Here is a 16735-nt window from a genome sequence, read left to right on the forward strand (position 1 = left end):
CGCCCTTATGAGGACAACGCACACGTGCTGGGACTGCCTCCACCAGAGTCTTTTCTCTCCTCTCCACCCGCTCCTTTCCCACACCACACACTCAATCTGCTATTTCTTTGCTTGTTTATAAGAAGTGTTCTTCCATGTTGTGGGTCTTCCCCCAGAGGGATTAAAATTTGGAGACAAGGGACCGAGTCATATTTATTTCCTTTGCATTTCTTGTGGCATCTCAAATGGGGTTTTCACATCAGGAAACAGCCTCGTGAGATATACCGACTGACCCAGCAGTTTTATAGCTGGAGTTAGAAGTCGGAAAAGATGACCCAGCTTACGCCCCCTCCCACGCCGAGCAAAAATTGTACCCCTCATTTAGATGATCCTGGAGTCCTATAATTTGCCCAAAGCCGGATTTATTGCTCCCGTTGTAAAGTGTATCTTCTCTAAGCCTCACTTAAAAGCTACCACTTGGCAGAAGATCAAGTTAGAAGTGCAGGATAGCAGGTGATGGCAAGGGTAGGGGCGGGTGGGGAGGGTGGGGTGGAGCAAATAACTGAAGCTCCGAGAACTACCAGCTCAATATTTAACCTAACTGGTAATTTGCTGTGACAATTATGTCACGAACGGAACACCACTACGATGCAAGGATGTCACTCTCTATTTAAGAGGGCTCTGCTTTTCTAGCCTCCCTCACTTGAATAACACACACGAAATGAGACTCGGCTCCAGGAGCTAAAGGTTCTATTAGGAGTCATGTGCAGCCTGGCTGGGGTGTGCACATCCACCCGGGCGGGAGTGATGCTGCCCAGGGAAGCCTGCTAACGCCTCCAATTCTCCCTCGGAGGGAGAAGGCCAGAGAGCCGTGTGGGCCTCTCACAACACGAGAGCCCTTTGACTGACAGGCATCTTCCCTGAAAGCCCTGTGCGTGCCTCCACTGCAAATGGAAACGCTTTCCCACAGCCCAGCTCTCTAACCAGGAAGGCTCTGCGTGGGTTTGATCCTTCAAGAGTAACTTTAATAAGGATATTCATAAAAAGTCCATGGCAACGAAACTTCCTCTTCAAGATGGAGACGAAGACAGAAACAGGACACACACGCGCACACATGCGCGCGCGCACGCACACACACACACACACACACACACACACACACAAACAAACACCCTAACCGCTGGCAGGAAGACAAAAGAATATTATTAGGGGCTTCCCTGGTGACGCAGTGGTTAAGAATCCACCTGCCAATGCAGGGGACACGGGTTCGAGCCCTGGTCTGGGAGGATTCCACATGCCGCAGAGCAACTAAGCCCACGCGCCACAACTACTGAGCCTGCGCACCTAGAGCTCGTGCTCCACAACAAGAGAAGCCATTGCAACGAGAGAAGCCTGCGCACCACAGCAAAGAGAAGCCCCTGTTCACCACAACTACAGAAAGCCAGCGCACAGCAACTTAGACCCAACATAGCCAAAAATAGATAGATAAATAAAATCTATAAAAAAGGAATATTATTAAAGTCATAGCCATAAAGAAGGATGTTGCCATCTTCTAAATTGACTGCTAGATTCATGGAACGTGGCTAAGCAAGACAAACCATTTTCTGTTTAATTAGTGGCTCCTTCATGGAAGGTTTGCTGCCTGGAGAGAGCCCATTAGGGGAGGAGAGCTCGTCTACAGGGATGCACCTTCGAAAGCTGTTCAAATTTTAAATAAATGGCGGAGAAAGAAATTGGTGGTGGTGGTGGTAGTGGTAGGGGGTGGTTTGCTGTGGAGGCAGAAGAGCTTCTACAAAGACCAGCTTTGCATTCCAAGCCTACGTGCTGGGGAGATCAGCTTTCCGAAGCAAACATAAGCCTCTAAAATTTTAGGCCAATAGAAATGACCTCTGTACCATGGCTGACTGAAGATATAAATAAACTTCAACATGAACAGCAGTGTCCACCGTGAGAGGAGAGATGAGAGTCCAATCAGAGCTTATTTTTAAAAGGTCCTGGTTGTTCTGACTCCGTTTCGGGGAAGGGCATTCATGGGCACAAAGCTGCCGTTCCTTGCAGCGAGCTCCCCTGCTTTCACGGGCACCAGCGCCTGGTTACCTAACCACGGAAAGGAAGCTGCACCACACAAGTTAAATATAGGCTGAGTTATCTGCATTTTACAAGCACCAAGAATGTTAACTGAGGAAGCTGTCATTTTTAATGAAAGCACCAACTTCCAATTATCAACTGGGTAATACCCCAGGGAGCACATACGATTTTGTAAGATTGGCTCACGATTATCAAAAGTTTACACGCTTATTTATTTATTTTTTTAAAGATGTTGGGGGTAGGAGTTTTATTAATTAATTTATTTATTTTTGGCTGTGTTGGGTCTTTGTTTCTGTGCGAGGGCTTTCTCTAGTTGTGGCAAGCGGGGGCCACTCTTCATCGCGGTGCGTGGGCCTCTCACTATGGCGGCCTCTCTTGTTGCGGAGCACACGCTCCAGACACGCAGGCTCAGTAGTTGTGGCTCACGGGCCTAGTTGCTCCGCGGCATGTGGGATCCTCCCAGACCAGGGCTCGAACCCGTGTCCCCTGCATTAGCAGGCAGACTCTCAACCACTGCGCCAACAGGGAAGCCCTACACGATTACTTTTGAATTGGATATAAATATTTCTCACGAGGCAGGTGGGATTGTTTTTCACGTGGTCTATATTCAAGGCCGAAAAAGAAACTGCTTTCTTGAAAAGTATACATCGGAGATTTATCAACAGCTAAGGAGTAAGGGGGTCCAAGGTGACAGCCATGAAGAAACTGACAAAGCTAGAAGGCTGCAAAAAAAATGGCCAGGTGGTAGGTTCGGTCTCAAGAACAGCCACAAGTTCACTGGCGAGTCACAAACTCTTACGACAAGCCCAGTGCAAGAGTTGGGGTCTGGCAATAGGTAATACACGTAAGTCCTCCTACATCAGCCATGGTCAGACATTACTCATACAGGGGCCCAGTTTCCTTTGGTGCCATCTACCTAACTCTCATGGCATCTACATAGCTTCATCTGCCAGCAGTGAATATGGAATGAATGGCTGTTAGCCGGCGTTGCATGTGTTTTCCATATAGATCAGATGGCCTTGACCTAAATGAAGGATACAATTTGTGAGTCTCAAATCAACCAATTCTTTGTGAAATCTCTTCTGATGACTCCAGTCTCCAGTGATCTCTCCATTTACTGAATTTTAATTTGAGTTGTGATATTACTACTTAGCCCCAAGCCTTGCTCCAAATAGACTGCAGTTCTTGGGGACAAGGTTATCTTGATTTTTTTTTCTTGGCTGCACTGGGTCTTCGTTGCTACACGCGGGTTTTCTCTAGTTGCGGGGAGCGGGGACTACTCTTCATTGCGGTGCGCGGGCTTCTCATCGCGGTGGCTTCTCTTGTTGCGGAGCACGGGCTGTCGGCTCACGGGCTCAGTAGTCGTGCCTTGCGAGCTCTACAGCGCAGGCTCAGTAGTTGTGGCACATGGGCTTAGTTGCTCTGCGGCATGTGGTATCTTCCCAGACCAGGGATTGAACCCGTGTCCCCTGCTTTGGCAGGAGGATTCTTAACCACTGCGCCACCAGGGAAGTCCTGGTTATCTTGATTTAAAGTCATCTACGGGAATTCCCTGGCGGTCCAGTGGTTAGGACTCCGTACTTTCACTGCTGAGGGCGTGAGCTCATTACCTGGTTGTGGAACTAGGATCCCGCAAGCTGTGTGGTGTGGCCAAAAACCAAACCAACAAAATTAGTCACCTAGAAGGAGAGGGTGGCACAGGTGGTCAGTGAAGACAGGTGTTACATACTTTTCTCAATGACTTGAAACCTCCATCGCAAATGTAATGAAAAGATTTTTAATAATCATTCATTAATAGCTTTAGATAAAGAATCAGGTTGATCTATAAAGCAAGTCAGATGTGTTCAAGAGGCCATTTCTAGCAGAAAACAAGAGGATCCAAGCCTCCTCTCGCAGCCACAAGCCCGTCCACGTGGTAGGTAGGATGAAGCCACCGGTGGCTCTGGGCCTTCCTTGCGCCTCTCCTTCCTGGTCTTCTACCTGCTGTTGCTCCAGAGGATTCTAGTGCCTGCTCAAATCACCTGCCAGCCCGTGAGGGTCAGAGGAGCTCTCACTGGACTGAGGCAAAGAAAGCACAGAGAAACGTACAGAACGAGAGGAGAAGACACACATTTTCCCAGTGCAACAAAGGATAATGCTTCTGCCTATCAAAATCTGAGTTTATGATAACAATTAGAAAGTATGTGTACGTCTAAACTAATACAATGTTATATGCCAATTATATCTCAATAAAATTTAAAAAGCTAGAAAATATACATATCCAGTAGGTGAACTGGCTCAATAAATTCACACATTCATATAGGCAAATACTAATTAAAATGATGCAGATCTAAAAAAAAATAACACAGATCTATTTTTATTGAAGTAGGAAAGAGGTCCATCCTTTAGTGCTAGGAACAAAGTGTTATAGAATAATATGCATAATATCATCCCATTTTTAAGTTAAAACTATACACACATACAAGTATAGAGAAGAGCAGTCAGCTATACAAGCAGTTATTGCCGATTGGTGGGACAATTTTGTTTTTTGTTTTTTCTTGTCTGCAGTTTACTTTTCTACGATGAACATGGATTACTTGTGTTAAGAAACAGTCAATGGTCCTAACAGTACCCATTCTTTTCCTTTTTTTCCTTGACATTAACAATACTTATCAGCTTAATAATGAAACATGCTCAGTTGAGGTTTTTTTCCAAAACAATGAAAATTAAACATCTAAAGTCTCTCTTTTTTGAGGAAAAAAAGGATTATTCCCAAAAGTGTTTCTGAAAGCCAGAACTCTACCAGCAGAGTGGATTATAAAACTTAAGAGCTAACAAACCGCATAAAAAAGGGAGGGGGAATACGAGGGGGGAAATCCTCTCTTTGAGATAAGGAAACAATCAATTTACTGGGGGGAGAAGTGGCTTTCTAACAAGTGACAAGGAAACGAGATGCAACAAACAGTTTCATTTTCTATAAATAAAACCTTAGAAGGCATATTGCCAAAGAAACACGTCAATATATAAACCTTTGTATACTGGGCTACCAAACTTCACTTTTAGACAGTATATTAATTATATAGTCAATAACCATGGGTTTCATTAGTGTATTAAACACCACGATCGATGTTATTTATACTTTTCGAAGACAGGCCACTCAGGAAAAAAATGTCGGGGAGGGGAAGTTCTTGGCCCTGCAGCTCAAAAAGTCACAACAAGCACACTGGAGATAAGCAAGACTTTAATGGAAAGCATAAAACACTAAAAATATGGACAGAAATCAGATTATTACCCTTTTTTTTCCCCCTGCCTCCTTCACAATGAGGCTGGAGGGAATCCAAGAGCCATTTAAAATAAAGGTGAAATGATTAGATTTTCTCCTAATTGCCTAACGCTGATGTCATGGTGTACACAAAATAAACATTGATCTCCAAGTGAAAGATGAGAAATAGAACATGAACAGCCTTTCAAGGTAAACTATCTCCAAGAGAATTCTAAGAACTGTGGGCCAGAATCTATTTAGGCAAGCCTTCGGGACCTGAAGCTCTTAGAAGCCTAACAGTGGAGCCAATTCCTGATGCTCCGCTACTGGTGATTTGATTTTTAGTAGGGAAATCTGCTAAACATCCTCCCTTGAGGGAGCCGCCCTATCTCAGAACATCCCCTGTGGACTTCTAATCGCATCTGCGTAGACGTACTCGTGTCACCGCGTGGGCATTGAGAACGCATGGCGGCTGGTACAATGTTCCAGAGACGCGTCAGGGTCGCACCGTTGGTCAGTGCTCTTCACGGGGTGGAAGCCGTGATAGGGAAAGAAGGGAATGCTGGGAGCAGCGGATATAAAAGACTCATTACCGGACTGAAAGCCAGATTGCCACTTCTAACCCACAATTTGTCAATCCACCAGAGTGCTGAAGAGTGTAACTTTCTAGTCAGCGCTTTACACGCAAGGTCAGACAGAAAGGAGCTTCCATAAAAATCGTTGAGGCCTCGGCCAAAGAATCAAGTGCAGCCCAGTGGCCATCTTCTGAGACTAGAACGTGCTCAATTAGTGGGCCTGAGAAAAGGCCGCTCTATGTTCTGAAAAACGGGAGTCACCCTGCCTAGCGCCGGCTGGTTCCTCCCGAAAGAGGACAGCTAAGGATGACACAGACAGGACGTGATCACTCCCCAGCTCCACCAAGGGCCTCCACGTGCCCCACTTGCCCAGATTAAAAACCAGGGCCTGGTGCTGCAGGAAGACTGCGACGCTGCCTAGATGCTTGGAGAGAGCTGCGCAGCAAATGCCAAGCGGTGGGCTGCAGCAACCAGATAGGTAATTAATATGATTAGGAACACAGAGAGGAAGCATGCTCTTGCCGACTGAAAAGCCCAGCAGCATAATTACTGTTTTCTTCCCAGCTCACTGTCTGTTCACATTTCAAAGCCTGGGTGGTGTTAAGACTGCTGTGTAAACATCAATAAAATCCCGAAGTGCCAGATCATCAGCATTCCAGGGCACAGTGGCTTTTCGTTTGGGGTCTTTTCATTCTTTTAAAGATGCATTTCAGGGCTGCAAACATTAGGAAGAATCATCTCCATGCTTTGGACTAATCTTCGAGTTTGTAATGAGTTAATATCTCCCCCCAGTGAACATTTATTATGAAGGCTAATTAATTGCTTTCCAGTTACAAGAGCCCTTTGCATTCAAAGAAAGTAGGATTCACAAGCAGAGACTATACTGTTTATTAAACAAAGCAATGGAAACAAAGGGCTTCTCCTTTCAAAATCCCTTCTATTTAACATAGCTTTAATCAAGAAAAGAAACATACAAATACAAGAAATATGTACAGGTAGAAAAGGCATACCAACCAAAATGCAACATTAACTGAAGGGAAAACTAAAGCAATGCTCTGTAGCTGCCTGGATGTCCCTAGGGGACGGCAAGCCAAGGCTTATCAGCCTTCCTCAGAAGAGACAATTTTGATTAATATCAGACCCATCTGACTCAGTCTATTAGACCCTGAAGGAAGGATATTTTCAGATAGAAAAGATATGACTGATTAATAACTCTACCCTATTGCCATTCCGAGCACTAATAACTATGTGGCACCTCTAGAAAGAGCGCCTTTGAATCTAGGAAGACACGCCTACTAAAACACCCAGGTTCCTCTGCACAATCACTTCTCGGCTCTCCCTCCCGAGAAGGGACCCGAGCCGTGGAGGTGTCACCACTGGAGAAGTGGAAACCCTACTTACATAATTTATTTCACTGCCTGCAGATTTAGGGCCAATTGCTTGGGACATAATTCCTGGTTGAAGATAATGAAATCTTAATAAAACTGACAAAAGCCTAAAGACAGAAGGAGTGACTGGTACTACACTCCCCGCCAGCTGACCCTGAGGTCTGACACGGTTTACACCACAGCCCTCCGAGCAGATTTCCCTTTGCTGCCAGTGGGTTCCCAGATGCGCACAAGAGGCAATGGCTTAGTCCCCCACAGAGAGGCACTCCACACCGTGCAGCTAACGCAGAGTCGTCAGGCGCGGCGGGGCGGGGGTCGGGGTTGGGGGTCAGTTCGCTTTAGCCCTCTGTCTACAGACTCCTGCCCCGTTAGCAGGCTTGGCTCACATCGCCGCAGCGTTTCTCCTGATGCTCATGATCAACCTTCTGCCATATTCTCTGTAGTCCACGGGCTTCACGTCCATCACAGTGGCCTTAATTCGAGACTCATCCTTTGAAAAGAGAAAAGCGATTTGTGAATGAAGGAAAGCCTGTGGCCATGGGGCAATGGTTTCAACGATCCCAGCAGGAGAAATCACAAAGACACGCTGGGTTCAGAGTTCTGTCATTCCGATAAGGAAACAATGATGGTGAGAGCCCAGGCCAGAGTTTCTGGGGCCGGGAGAGTGGACAAAGGCCTCCCTTCGATACAGACCCCTCTCACCTGTCCCTCGCGCTCCCAAATGCTCAGGAACCTAGACTCCAAGTGCGATGGACCTCAGAGGATTCATGAAGTTCAATTTATTCTCTTTACAGAGGGGGAAACAGGAGCCCAGAGGAGACAGTGACTTCCTAAAGCCACACGGCTGGCTCTGAAAGCAGGGGCCATGGGGAGCGGAGAAGCACCCACGGCAGAGGAGGGAGGCCTGCCATGGGCCCACCTCAGCCCTGAGAGAGGCGACCTCGCTGCCCTTCACCTGCCCTGTCCGCACCATTCAGGGACCGAGCAACCCTTCCATCCCTCCCTCCCGACACCACCCTGACATCCACCACCCTGACATCGTTATCACTGACATCTGGAGTCCCTGTCTCATCTAACGCTCACAAAACCAAGCACAGCTATCAGCAGGTATTAGGGTTAAGGTCTGACAATAAAACAGAACGAGTAAACCCTGAGGCAAGCAGAGGAGTTTTCTGAATTCTCTCCCCTTGCCGCAGGTTCACAGGTTCACTAGGTTGGACGTTGCCTGCAGAGGCAGAACAGGGTGAGGCCAGCTCAGGGGCTCACACGCTGCAGTGTGCTCTGTACTGACTAAACCCAGTCGTATTTCTAAGCATGGTTGAGAGCAAAGCTCTGAGGCTGGACTGCCTGTGTGCCATTATTAGCTCTGCCACTTGCTAGCATATGAGTTTCGGCAAGTTACTCATTCTCCGTATGCCTACCTTGTTTTGCTGGTAAAAACGGGGCTAACAATAGTTTCTACGCATAGGGTTACTGCCAGGATGAAGCGAGACAATGTATGCAAAGGGTGCAGAACAGTATCTGGCAGACAGTAAGTACTCAATAAAGGCTGTTTCATCATGACTTTACAACCGTATGATGTTATGAGCAATTTAAGGAATTTTCAAGGTAATTTTAACTACATATGGTCTTTGTTTCACATACTGACTTTAGAAACCCAAACCATGTGGAAGATGTGAGTCCATTTTGTCGGGACACAAACCAAAAACCCCTAGGTTTTAACTGAAAAGGCCACACAGCGGGACTTCCCTGGAGGTCCAGTGGTTAAGACTCCGCACTCCCAATGCAGGGGGCGCAGGTTTGATCCCTGGGGAAACTAAGATCTGGCTTGCCGCAGGGCACAGCCAAAAAAAAAAAAAAAAAAAAAAAAGGCCACATAGCATTTTTTTCTCTGGATGTTGACACTGGACGTGACCCTTAACCTCTCTTTAAGGCTGTTTCCTCATCTGAAAACAGGATGATGCTTGGTACCCCAGTGCTGGGAAGATTCAGTGAGTAATAAATGCAGGGTGCTTAGCATTGGGTCTGGAACACAGTAAGCAAGGAACTGACAGTTAACACTATAATGTTGCTGGGGGTGACAAACAGCAGTTCCCCACTGCTAACCCTCCTGCACCTTGGGTGATGTCACTTACATTGTAGGTCTCCAATTTGACCCTGATCCTGAATGTAAAAGATCTGAAGTTGGCATTCTGGAAAACTTCCTCAAACGCTTGCTCGTTCTGCAAAAACAAACGTAAAACGGTAGGCATGGAAACTACCAGACCATCCGAAAATGTCCATAAGATATCTGAAAAGACTTTGAGGAAAATCCTTGAGAAAATGATCACCCCCAGTGGTTTAAAATTTCTTAGGAATGACTAAGGTGACATTTCATCACATAAAACTGTTTAGGTAGAATTTTATTAAAAATTAAAATACTCTACCTAGAGTACTCAAATTCATAGGGACGGAAAGCGGAATGATGGCTGCCGGGGGCGGTGGAGAGTTAGTGTTTAATGGGTCCAGAGTTTTGGCTTAGGAGGATGAAAAGGTTCTCGAGCTTGACGACAGTGATGGTTGTGCAACAGTGTGAACGTATTTAATGCCACTGAACTTACACTTAAAAATGGTTAAAATGGTAAGTTTTATGTATATTTTACCACAATAAAAAAGAAACTGAAGCACTCTTAGGAAACACATTTCTAAACTTTAAAAGTCTGTGATGGAATAGATCTGAGGCTCAGCATCTTCACCACAAATTAAGAATGGGAGGACACACTCAGAAAAAAGTTCAAGTTGTCACATGCATTATTTCAGCCTCTGGATTTACAGCTATGGATTTGGTGAGGAAGTGAGGAAGACAGGAAAAGTAGGCAAAGGTTAGGGAAAAAGTTTAAAAACGATATTCCTCTCTCCCTCTTTCTCTGGCCCCTCAAATACTATTTGATTAAGCTGCTGAACTAAAAAAAAAAAGAAAAGTCTGGTAAACAGGGATCAGAGAAAGCATTTTATATAAATATGCATAAAATAAACGTACAAGAACTTTTTAAAAAACAGTTCATATCAGTCAAGTATTATCTTTGCAAGCCACCTGAAACATGAAAATAGCTTTATTATATATAGAACTGTTTTGTGTAAAGGTTACTACACACACACACACAAAGTCCTCAGGCTTTCGGGTATGTAAATAAAACAATGTGTTAAACCTTCAGAAAACCATACCAGCTGCCATCATTCTTTCAAGATCAGTGAAAGCATGGAGCGCATACTCTAAGAATATCATAGTTCCTGAGGGAAGAGTTTCTATATGTCCTCATTCACTGGCAGTGAAACCAGCCAAATGTAATAAGCTCATAAAAAATCCTGAAAGGCTGCCTCGAGCCTTAAAATCTGATATGAAAATAGAGGACCGGGCAAAACAGATAAAAGATACCATCATACTTTAAAGTCAATTCCAGTTATTTCTGTAAAAGGGCTTGTTGGGATTATTTTTAGAGAGCTCATGGACAATTTCAAAGAGACACAGGGGCAGAGCTAAACGGACAGAATAGAAGACAGAAAAGAAAAACACACACACACCAAAACAAATGACAAACCCTTTTTTTGTTAGTGGCTTTTATAAGTATCCTAACTGATTTGGAGGAAAACAGGGGAAAAAAATCTACAGATAGATGCTAATTCGTGTGGCCCAGAAAATATAGCTTTTATTGGTCTTTACATGTTTTATCTGAGCAAGTACCTTTCTTAAGTTTAGGATAATTAGTAATCTATTCCCTGAATTAAATAAAACTAATATGTGAAAATACTAATTTATAAAAATGAAATGGAGAAAGTTATCTTATGAAAGAGTTATTTCATAAGAATTCCACCTGACAACATGAAATAAGCAAGTACCTTATACGTGAATTTAAACCAGGATTTGATTCAACTTTTCAGAAAACTGTTTATTACATTAAAAAGGCACATCTGGAATGGATAAAGGTGTGGTACATATACACAATGGAATACTACTCACCCATAAAAAAGAATGAAATAATGCCATTTGCAGCAACATGGATGCAACTAGAGATTATCATACTAAATAAGTCAGAAAAAGAAAGACAAACACCATACATGTGGAATCTAAAATATCACACAAATGAACCTATCTACAAAGAAGAAACAGACTCACAGACATAGAGAACAGACTTGTGGTTACCAAGGTGGGGAGAGAGGGATGGACTGGGGGAGTTTGGGGTTAGTAGATGTAAATTATTACATTTAGAATGGATAAGAAGGTCTTACTGTAGCACAGGGAACTATTCAATGTCCCGGGATAAACCATAATGGACTTAAAGTCCAACACAGACTCAAAAAAAAAAAAAAAAAAGGCACATCTGTACTTCAGCTTATTTCAGAAGACACCTTCCAGATCTCAGGTGATTGCAGGCACACCAACTCTTGGTGTGCTAACAGTAACGGGAGAAAAAAATGCTGGAAGTGCTGTTTTTAAAGCATTTTCTATACATTACTTCATGCCTCATTGTTAGCACATCCAAGGTGGACACAATTAGACAGAATCGGATGAGCTCTCAAATAATCATCAGTGAGAAACTATACAACACCCAAAAGCAGCAAACCAAAAAGTATTAAAGAGCAAAAAGTGGGTAAGTGTTATAGCATGGGAACTATTACAGTAATAAGACAAGACGCGGCCGACCTTCTCTTTTAACTCCCCAAGATAAGCAGTGCTTTGTCCAAGGATGGCCTCTGCAGACTCCTGGAAACATGTGACCCACTGATTCTCTTGAAAGTCAGCAATATTTACCTAAAAAACACAACTTTACGTTATTTCAGCAAAGAAATAATGAAAGGAAGACACACTAAGGAGACAGGGAGATTAACTTTTTCTACTCATTAAAATAATTTCCAGGGAAAAAACCCATTTCCACTATATATGCCATATTCTTTCCAAAGAACGTAAAAAGTATCCAAGAAAGAAGTTCAAAATGTAAGTCTGGATCACAGCAGGAACATGATGTGGTGTGTATGTGTGATTTCAGATCTTAGTGGAGATACAGCCCAACTAAACTCTCCTTCAGACACAGAATCTGGACACAAGGGACTCAGTGGCCATCCAGCCACAATGGCCTTTGGACTAAAGGTTTTGAACAAGCCACCAAAGTCCTCTGCATTTTAAATTGTACATCCTTCAGTCACCAGGAGGCACTCCATAAGACAGCTCTCAGTCACTGCTGGCATCCCAGACAACTGGAAAGCCTGAACTAAAGACAGTGCCAGGCACTTGGTAGGCACTCAAGAAATACCACAGTGGTCCTCATCCACCCATTCTACTTACTGACAGGATCATGCGGTACTTGAAATTGGGAAATTCACTGTCACACTTCTCGCAGCGGTACAATCCATTCTGTTGATCAATCACTTTCTTATTGCAGTCCTGAGTCGGGCAGGCCTGGTACATACAGTTCTCTTTGCGAAGATACACCACTGTCGCCACAGAGCTAAAATAGTCGGGCTTCAGCAGAAAAGAGTGACATGAGACACAGAGCACAGGCCTATGTTCAGGACTGGACTTGCCCTTACACATGAGGGGTAAGTGTTTACATATTCTAATTCTCATGATCACAATGTGATTACTGGGAATAATTCATTCTATAGTTTTAGAAGTCACTTGTGCTGATTATAAAACCCATGAAGGTAGTAATAAGCCAAGTTATAAAGCATATTATTCCTTAATAATAAAAGAACTAATTCTAAATTAGACTAAATTAATTAAAACTGAAACAGATTATATGAAAGACAACGACTTCAAGAGACAAAGACGTGTTCCTCCTGTTCCTCTGACCCTCCAAAGGTAACAGAACCAGGAAATACAGAGGAATGCAGTAAAATCTAGCAGTTATGTTCAACCATTCCTCCCACATTAAAAACAACAGCAATGATTTCTAGCGTCTAGATTCAACTTTATCTCTATTTGGCCAGGTGTCAGCAAGCTTTTTCTGTAAAAAGCTAGACAGTAACTAATTCAGGCTTTACAAGCCATTGGGTCACAGTCTTTGTTGCAGCCACTCACCCTGCTGCTGTGGTGCAAGATCGTTCACAGACAGTATGGAGATGAGAGCAGGTGGCTGGTTTCAGTGCGCTTGTATTTACAACAGGCAGCAGGCTGGATATGGCCCGTCGGCCTGTTTGTGAATCCCTGATCTAAGTCATCAAATTCAGAATGCAAAAAGACTGAACAAGTGTCTTCAAAGTGGAGACGTCACTGATAAGTAAGTGTAGCAAGGGCCAAGTCATGTGCATGGGCTTTATGTTGCTATTTGCTTTGCCTTTTAACTCTCACGGAAAGGATACGGGATGAATAATTTTGGGGGGCAAGCACTTCCCTCTGGGTGTACCCAATTCAGGGCCAGGTCAGCAGCCTCTGGGGCTTCCTGATGTTTCAGAACAGAAGAGGCAAAACAATACGGTGGATGTTTAAAGAGCCTGGGCAAATCCTCACTCTAAAAGGCCCTAGAGAAGGGGAGTCTCTGAGGAGAATGCCTGAAGGATGTTTCTGTATTTCCAGGTAAGGTCCAGATTCAAAGTGTGACTTGAAAGTTTGGGTGCGAACAGGTACTCTCTAGGCCTGATTTCTTGTTACATACTGTCTACCCCTAGATCTAAGAAAGAGACTGGTTGACAAGAGACACAGATCTGTCCAGTGTTTCATTCTCAGGACGCTGTATAACAGCATTATGAATTGCAGTCACTGACAATGACGAATAAGAGAGTATAGCGAAATGGGACAGTAAGGAATAAAAACTATACTGTATAATATGAAAATTATATAGCAGGAATTACTGGTTTGGGGAGCATAAAGGAGAAATAAATGATTTAAATATTGAATTGCTGACAGAATACAGGTTTAGATTAAGATGGGAGGAGGGTCATTAGATACAAACATTAAAAGGGAAGTTGCAACTAAAGTCAAATACCAGAGCTATTCTTGTCAGAGAATACCAGCAGCGCTCAGCCCACGAGACGTTAATATTCTACAGCCAGTGAGGGCACACATGTGAGCTGCCCGATGTCTGATGCTGAGACTGACTAATGCTCAGTGTGAGCTATAATCTCAAAAGCCACCTTCTTGGTATACGGGCATTTCAGTTTGCAGGAACAATCAGAGAAAAGACATATGGACCTCAAGGCAGCTCATAAAATATACAACCTGATTGCTACCACTTAGCTAAGATCCCTCTGAGAACTACACAACTCTCTAAGTCAAAGCTTGAACATCTTTCTGCCTCAACCTACCTGAGGGATGTAACATACTCCTATTAGAAAGCACAGCTCCTTCATTCTGGCTGGGATCCTCAACCATCATGCCATGCTCTGGGCAGAGCCCCAGGTGAGACTCATAGCTCTGAATTAAGGTCTAACAGCTGGTACCACAAAGGGAATCTGAAAACTACTGTCTCGCACATTTTACATGCTTTTGTGAAGAAAGTTAGGAATGCAGATACCTTGTCACCTTGGCCCAAGTTCTCTGATTTAACCTCATATAAAGTTTTCCAGTTGGTGTTGCTCCCTCCTATTCCTCCACTCTTTAGATCAGAGATGGAAACGCCAGCTAAGGCTTGTCCTTCCGAGTCAAACCTGAAAAACAAAGAATAACAGGCACTATATATGCTTATTGAATATGATACTTGTTCCTACATGCTATATACGGGCTATCCACTCCCCACCCAACTTCTTCTTTTTCTTTCTTTCTTTTTTGCTTTTTTTGGCTGTGTTGGGTCTTCGTTGCACGGGCTTTCTCTACTTGTGGCGAGCGCAGGCTACTCTTCGTTGCAGTACGTGGGCTTCTTATTGTGGTGGCTTCTCTTGTTGTGGAGCACGGGTTCTAGGTGTGCGGGCTTCAGCAGTTGTGGCACATGGGCTTCAGTAGTTGTGGCATGCGGGCTCAGTAGTTGTGGCTCATGGTCTCTAGAGCGGCCTCAGTAGTTGTGGCGCACGGGCTTAGTTGCTCTGCAGCATGTGGGATCTTCCCGGACCAGGGCTCGAACGCGCGTCCCCTGCATTGGCAGGCGGATTCTTAACCACTGCGCCACCAGGGAAGCCCCTCCCCCACCCCCACCCCTCACCCTTTCATAGGTCATGGCCAAGTGAGCTGATGGTAGTATCTTCCTCATTGTATCTTAAGTCTATTGAAGAAATGGAATGACCTCTTTTTTATCTCAATTGCTTTGATGCCCCCCAGTGGTCAAGAAAGACAGTGCCCAACTACCACAGAAACTTTTATTGAATTAGCTTTGCATATCAACACTGGCCGGAGGGCCCAAGGCCTAAAAACAGTAACCTGGAAAGTCAACAACAAAAAAAGCAACAATGGAGAGCTGTAGTATAGTTCTTTGGGCTACTGATGCTCATTTTTGCTCAGCAGCTGCATTTTTATCATCACTGAAATGTATCAGGATAGAAAGGGACAGTTGACATATTTTAACAGGGTAGCAAAAAGTGTTCCCATGGTGAAAGATCTTTTAAGCCTGGTATAATTTCAAAAGATTATAAGATTCAAAGTAATTTATTAGAAGGTATTTATCTGTTTCCTTGTAGATTTACCTTCTTAGCGAGATTTTACTCACGCCAATATATATATATATATATATATATATATATATATATTTTTTTTTTTTTTTAAGTTATTTTCTTTTTTTAATTTTATTTTTGGCTGTGTTGGGTCTTTGTTGCTGCATGGGGGCTTTCTCTAGTTGCGGCGAGCAGGGGCCACTCTTTGTTGTGGTGCGCGGGCTTCTCATTGCTGTGGCTTCTCTTTTTGCGGAGCACAGGCTTTAGGCACGCGGGCTTCAGTAGTTGTGGCACGCGGGCTCAGTAGTTGTGGCTCACGGGCTCTAGAGTGCAGGCTCAGTAGTTGTGGCACACGGGCTTAGTTGCTCCGCGGCATGTGGGATCTTCCTGGACCAGGGATTGAACCCACGTCCCCTGCATTGGAAGGCGGATTCTTTTTTTTTTTTCGGTACGCGGGCCTCTCACTGTTGTGGCCTCTCCTGTTGCGGAACACGGGCTCCGGACGTGCAGGCTCAGCAGCCATGGCTCACGGGCCCAGCCGCTCCGCGGCATGTGGGATCTTCCCGGACCAGGCACGAACCCATGTCCCCTGCATCGGCAGGCAGACTCTCAACCACTGCGCCACCAGGGAAGCCCGGAAGGTGGATTCTTAACCACTGGGCGTGCCACCAGGGAAGTCCCATTTATGCCGTTATTAAAGTTGAAATTAATTTATGTTAAATTATTATAAAATTGATTATATTTCTTGATCACATATCAGCTAATATGAAGGAAAGGGGGCCCGAGAGGAAGTGTCTCAGAAACATACTTGTGGCAGGGAAGAGTCAGTGTGAGATTAAAAACATGCCAATGTTACCCAAAAGGAGGATAACTAGAAGTAACCACATACAGAACAGGCTCCTTAAAAAGAG

The 16735-nt window shown here is 44.3% G+C and overlaps 1 protein-coding gene across 3 annotated transcripts in view; it reads right to left on the reverse strand.

The window, feature by feature from the left end:
• Nucleotides 1–6755: 6755 nt before the first annotated feature.
• RPA1 (replication protein A1) overlaps nt 6756–16735 on the reverse strand; it is a 53441-nt gene continuing 43461 nt past the window's right edge. For all 3 annotated transcript variants that reach the window (XM_089900643.1, XM_022595505.3, XM_089900644.1), the window contains 5 exons: nt 14759–14891; nt 12592–12768; nt 11953–12060; nt 9407–9493; nt 6756–7761 (listed from right to left, as the gene is read on the reverse strand). In XM_089900643.1, coding sequence (XP_089756769.1) covers nt 7654–7761; nt 9407–9493; nt 11953–12060; nt 12592–12768; nt 14759–14891 — 613 coding nt within the window. In that variant the 3' untranslated portion in view covers nt 6756–7653. The remainder of the gene's footprint in view (nt 7762–9406; nt 9494–11952; nt 12061–12591; nt 12769–14758; nt 14892–16735) is intronic.

The sequence above is a fragment of the Delphinapterus leucas genome, chromosome 19 (assembly GCF_059928025.1).
Source record: "Delphinapterus leucas isolate spDelLeu-1000000601 "Yukka" chromosome 19, BTC_Dleu_Yukka2, whole genome shotgun sequence".
Taxonomy (NCBI): domain Eukaryota; kingdom Metazoa; phylum Chordata; class Mammalia; order Artiodactyla; family Monodontidae; genus Delphinapterus; species Delphinapterus leucas.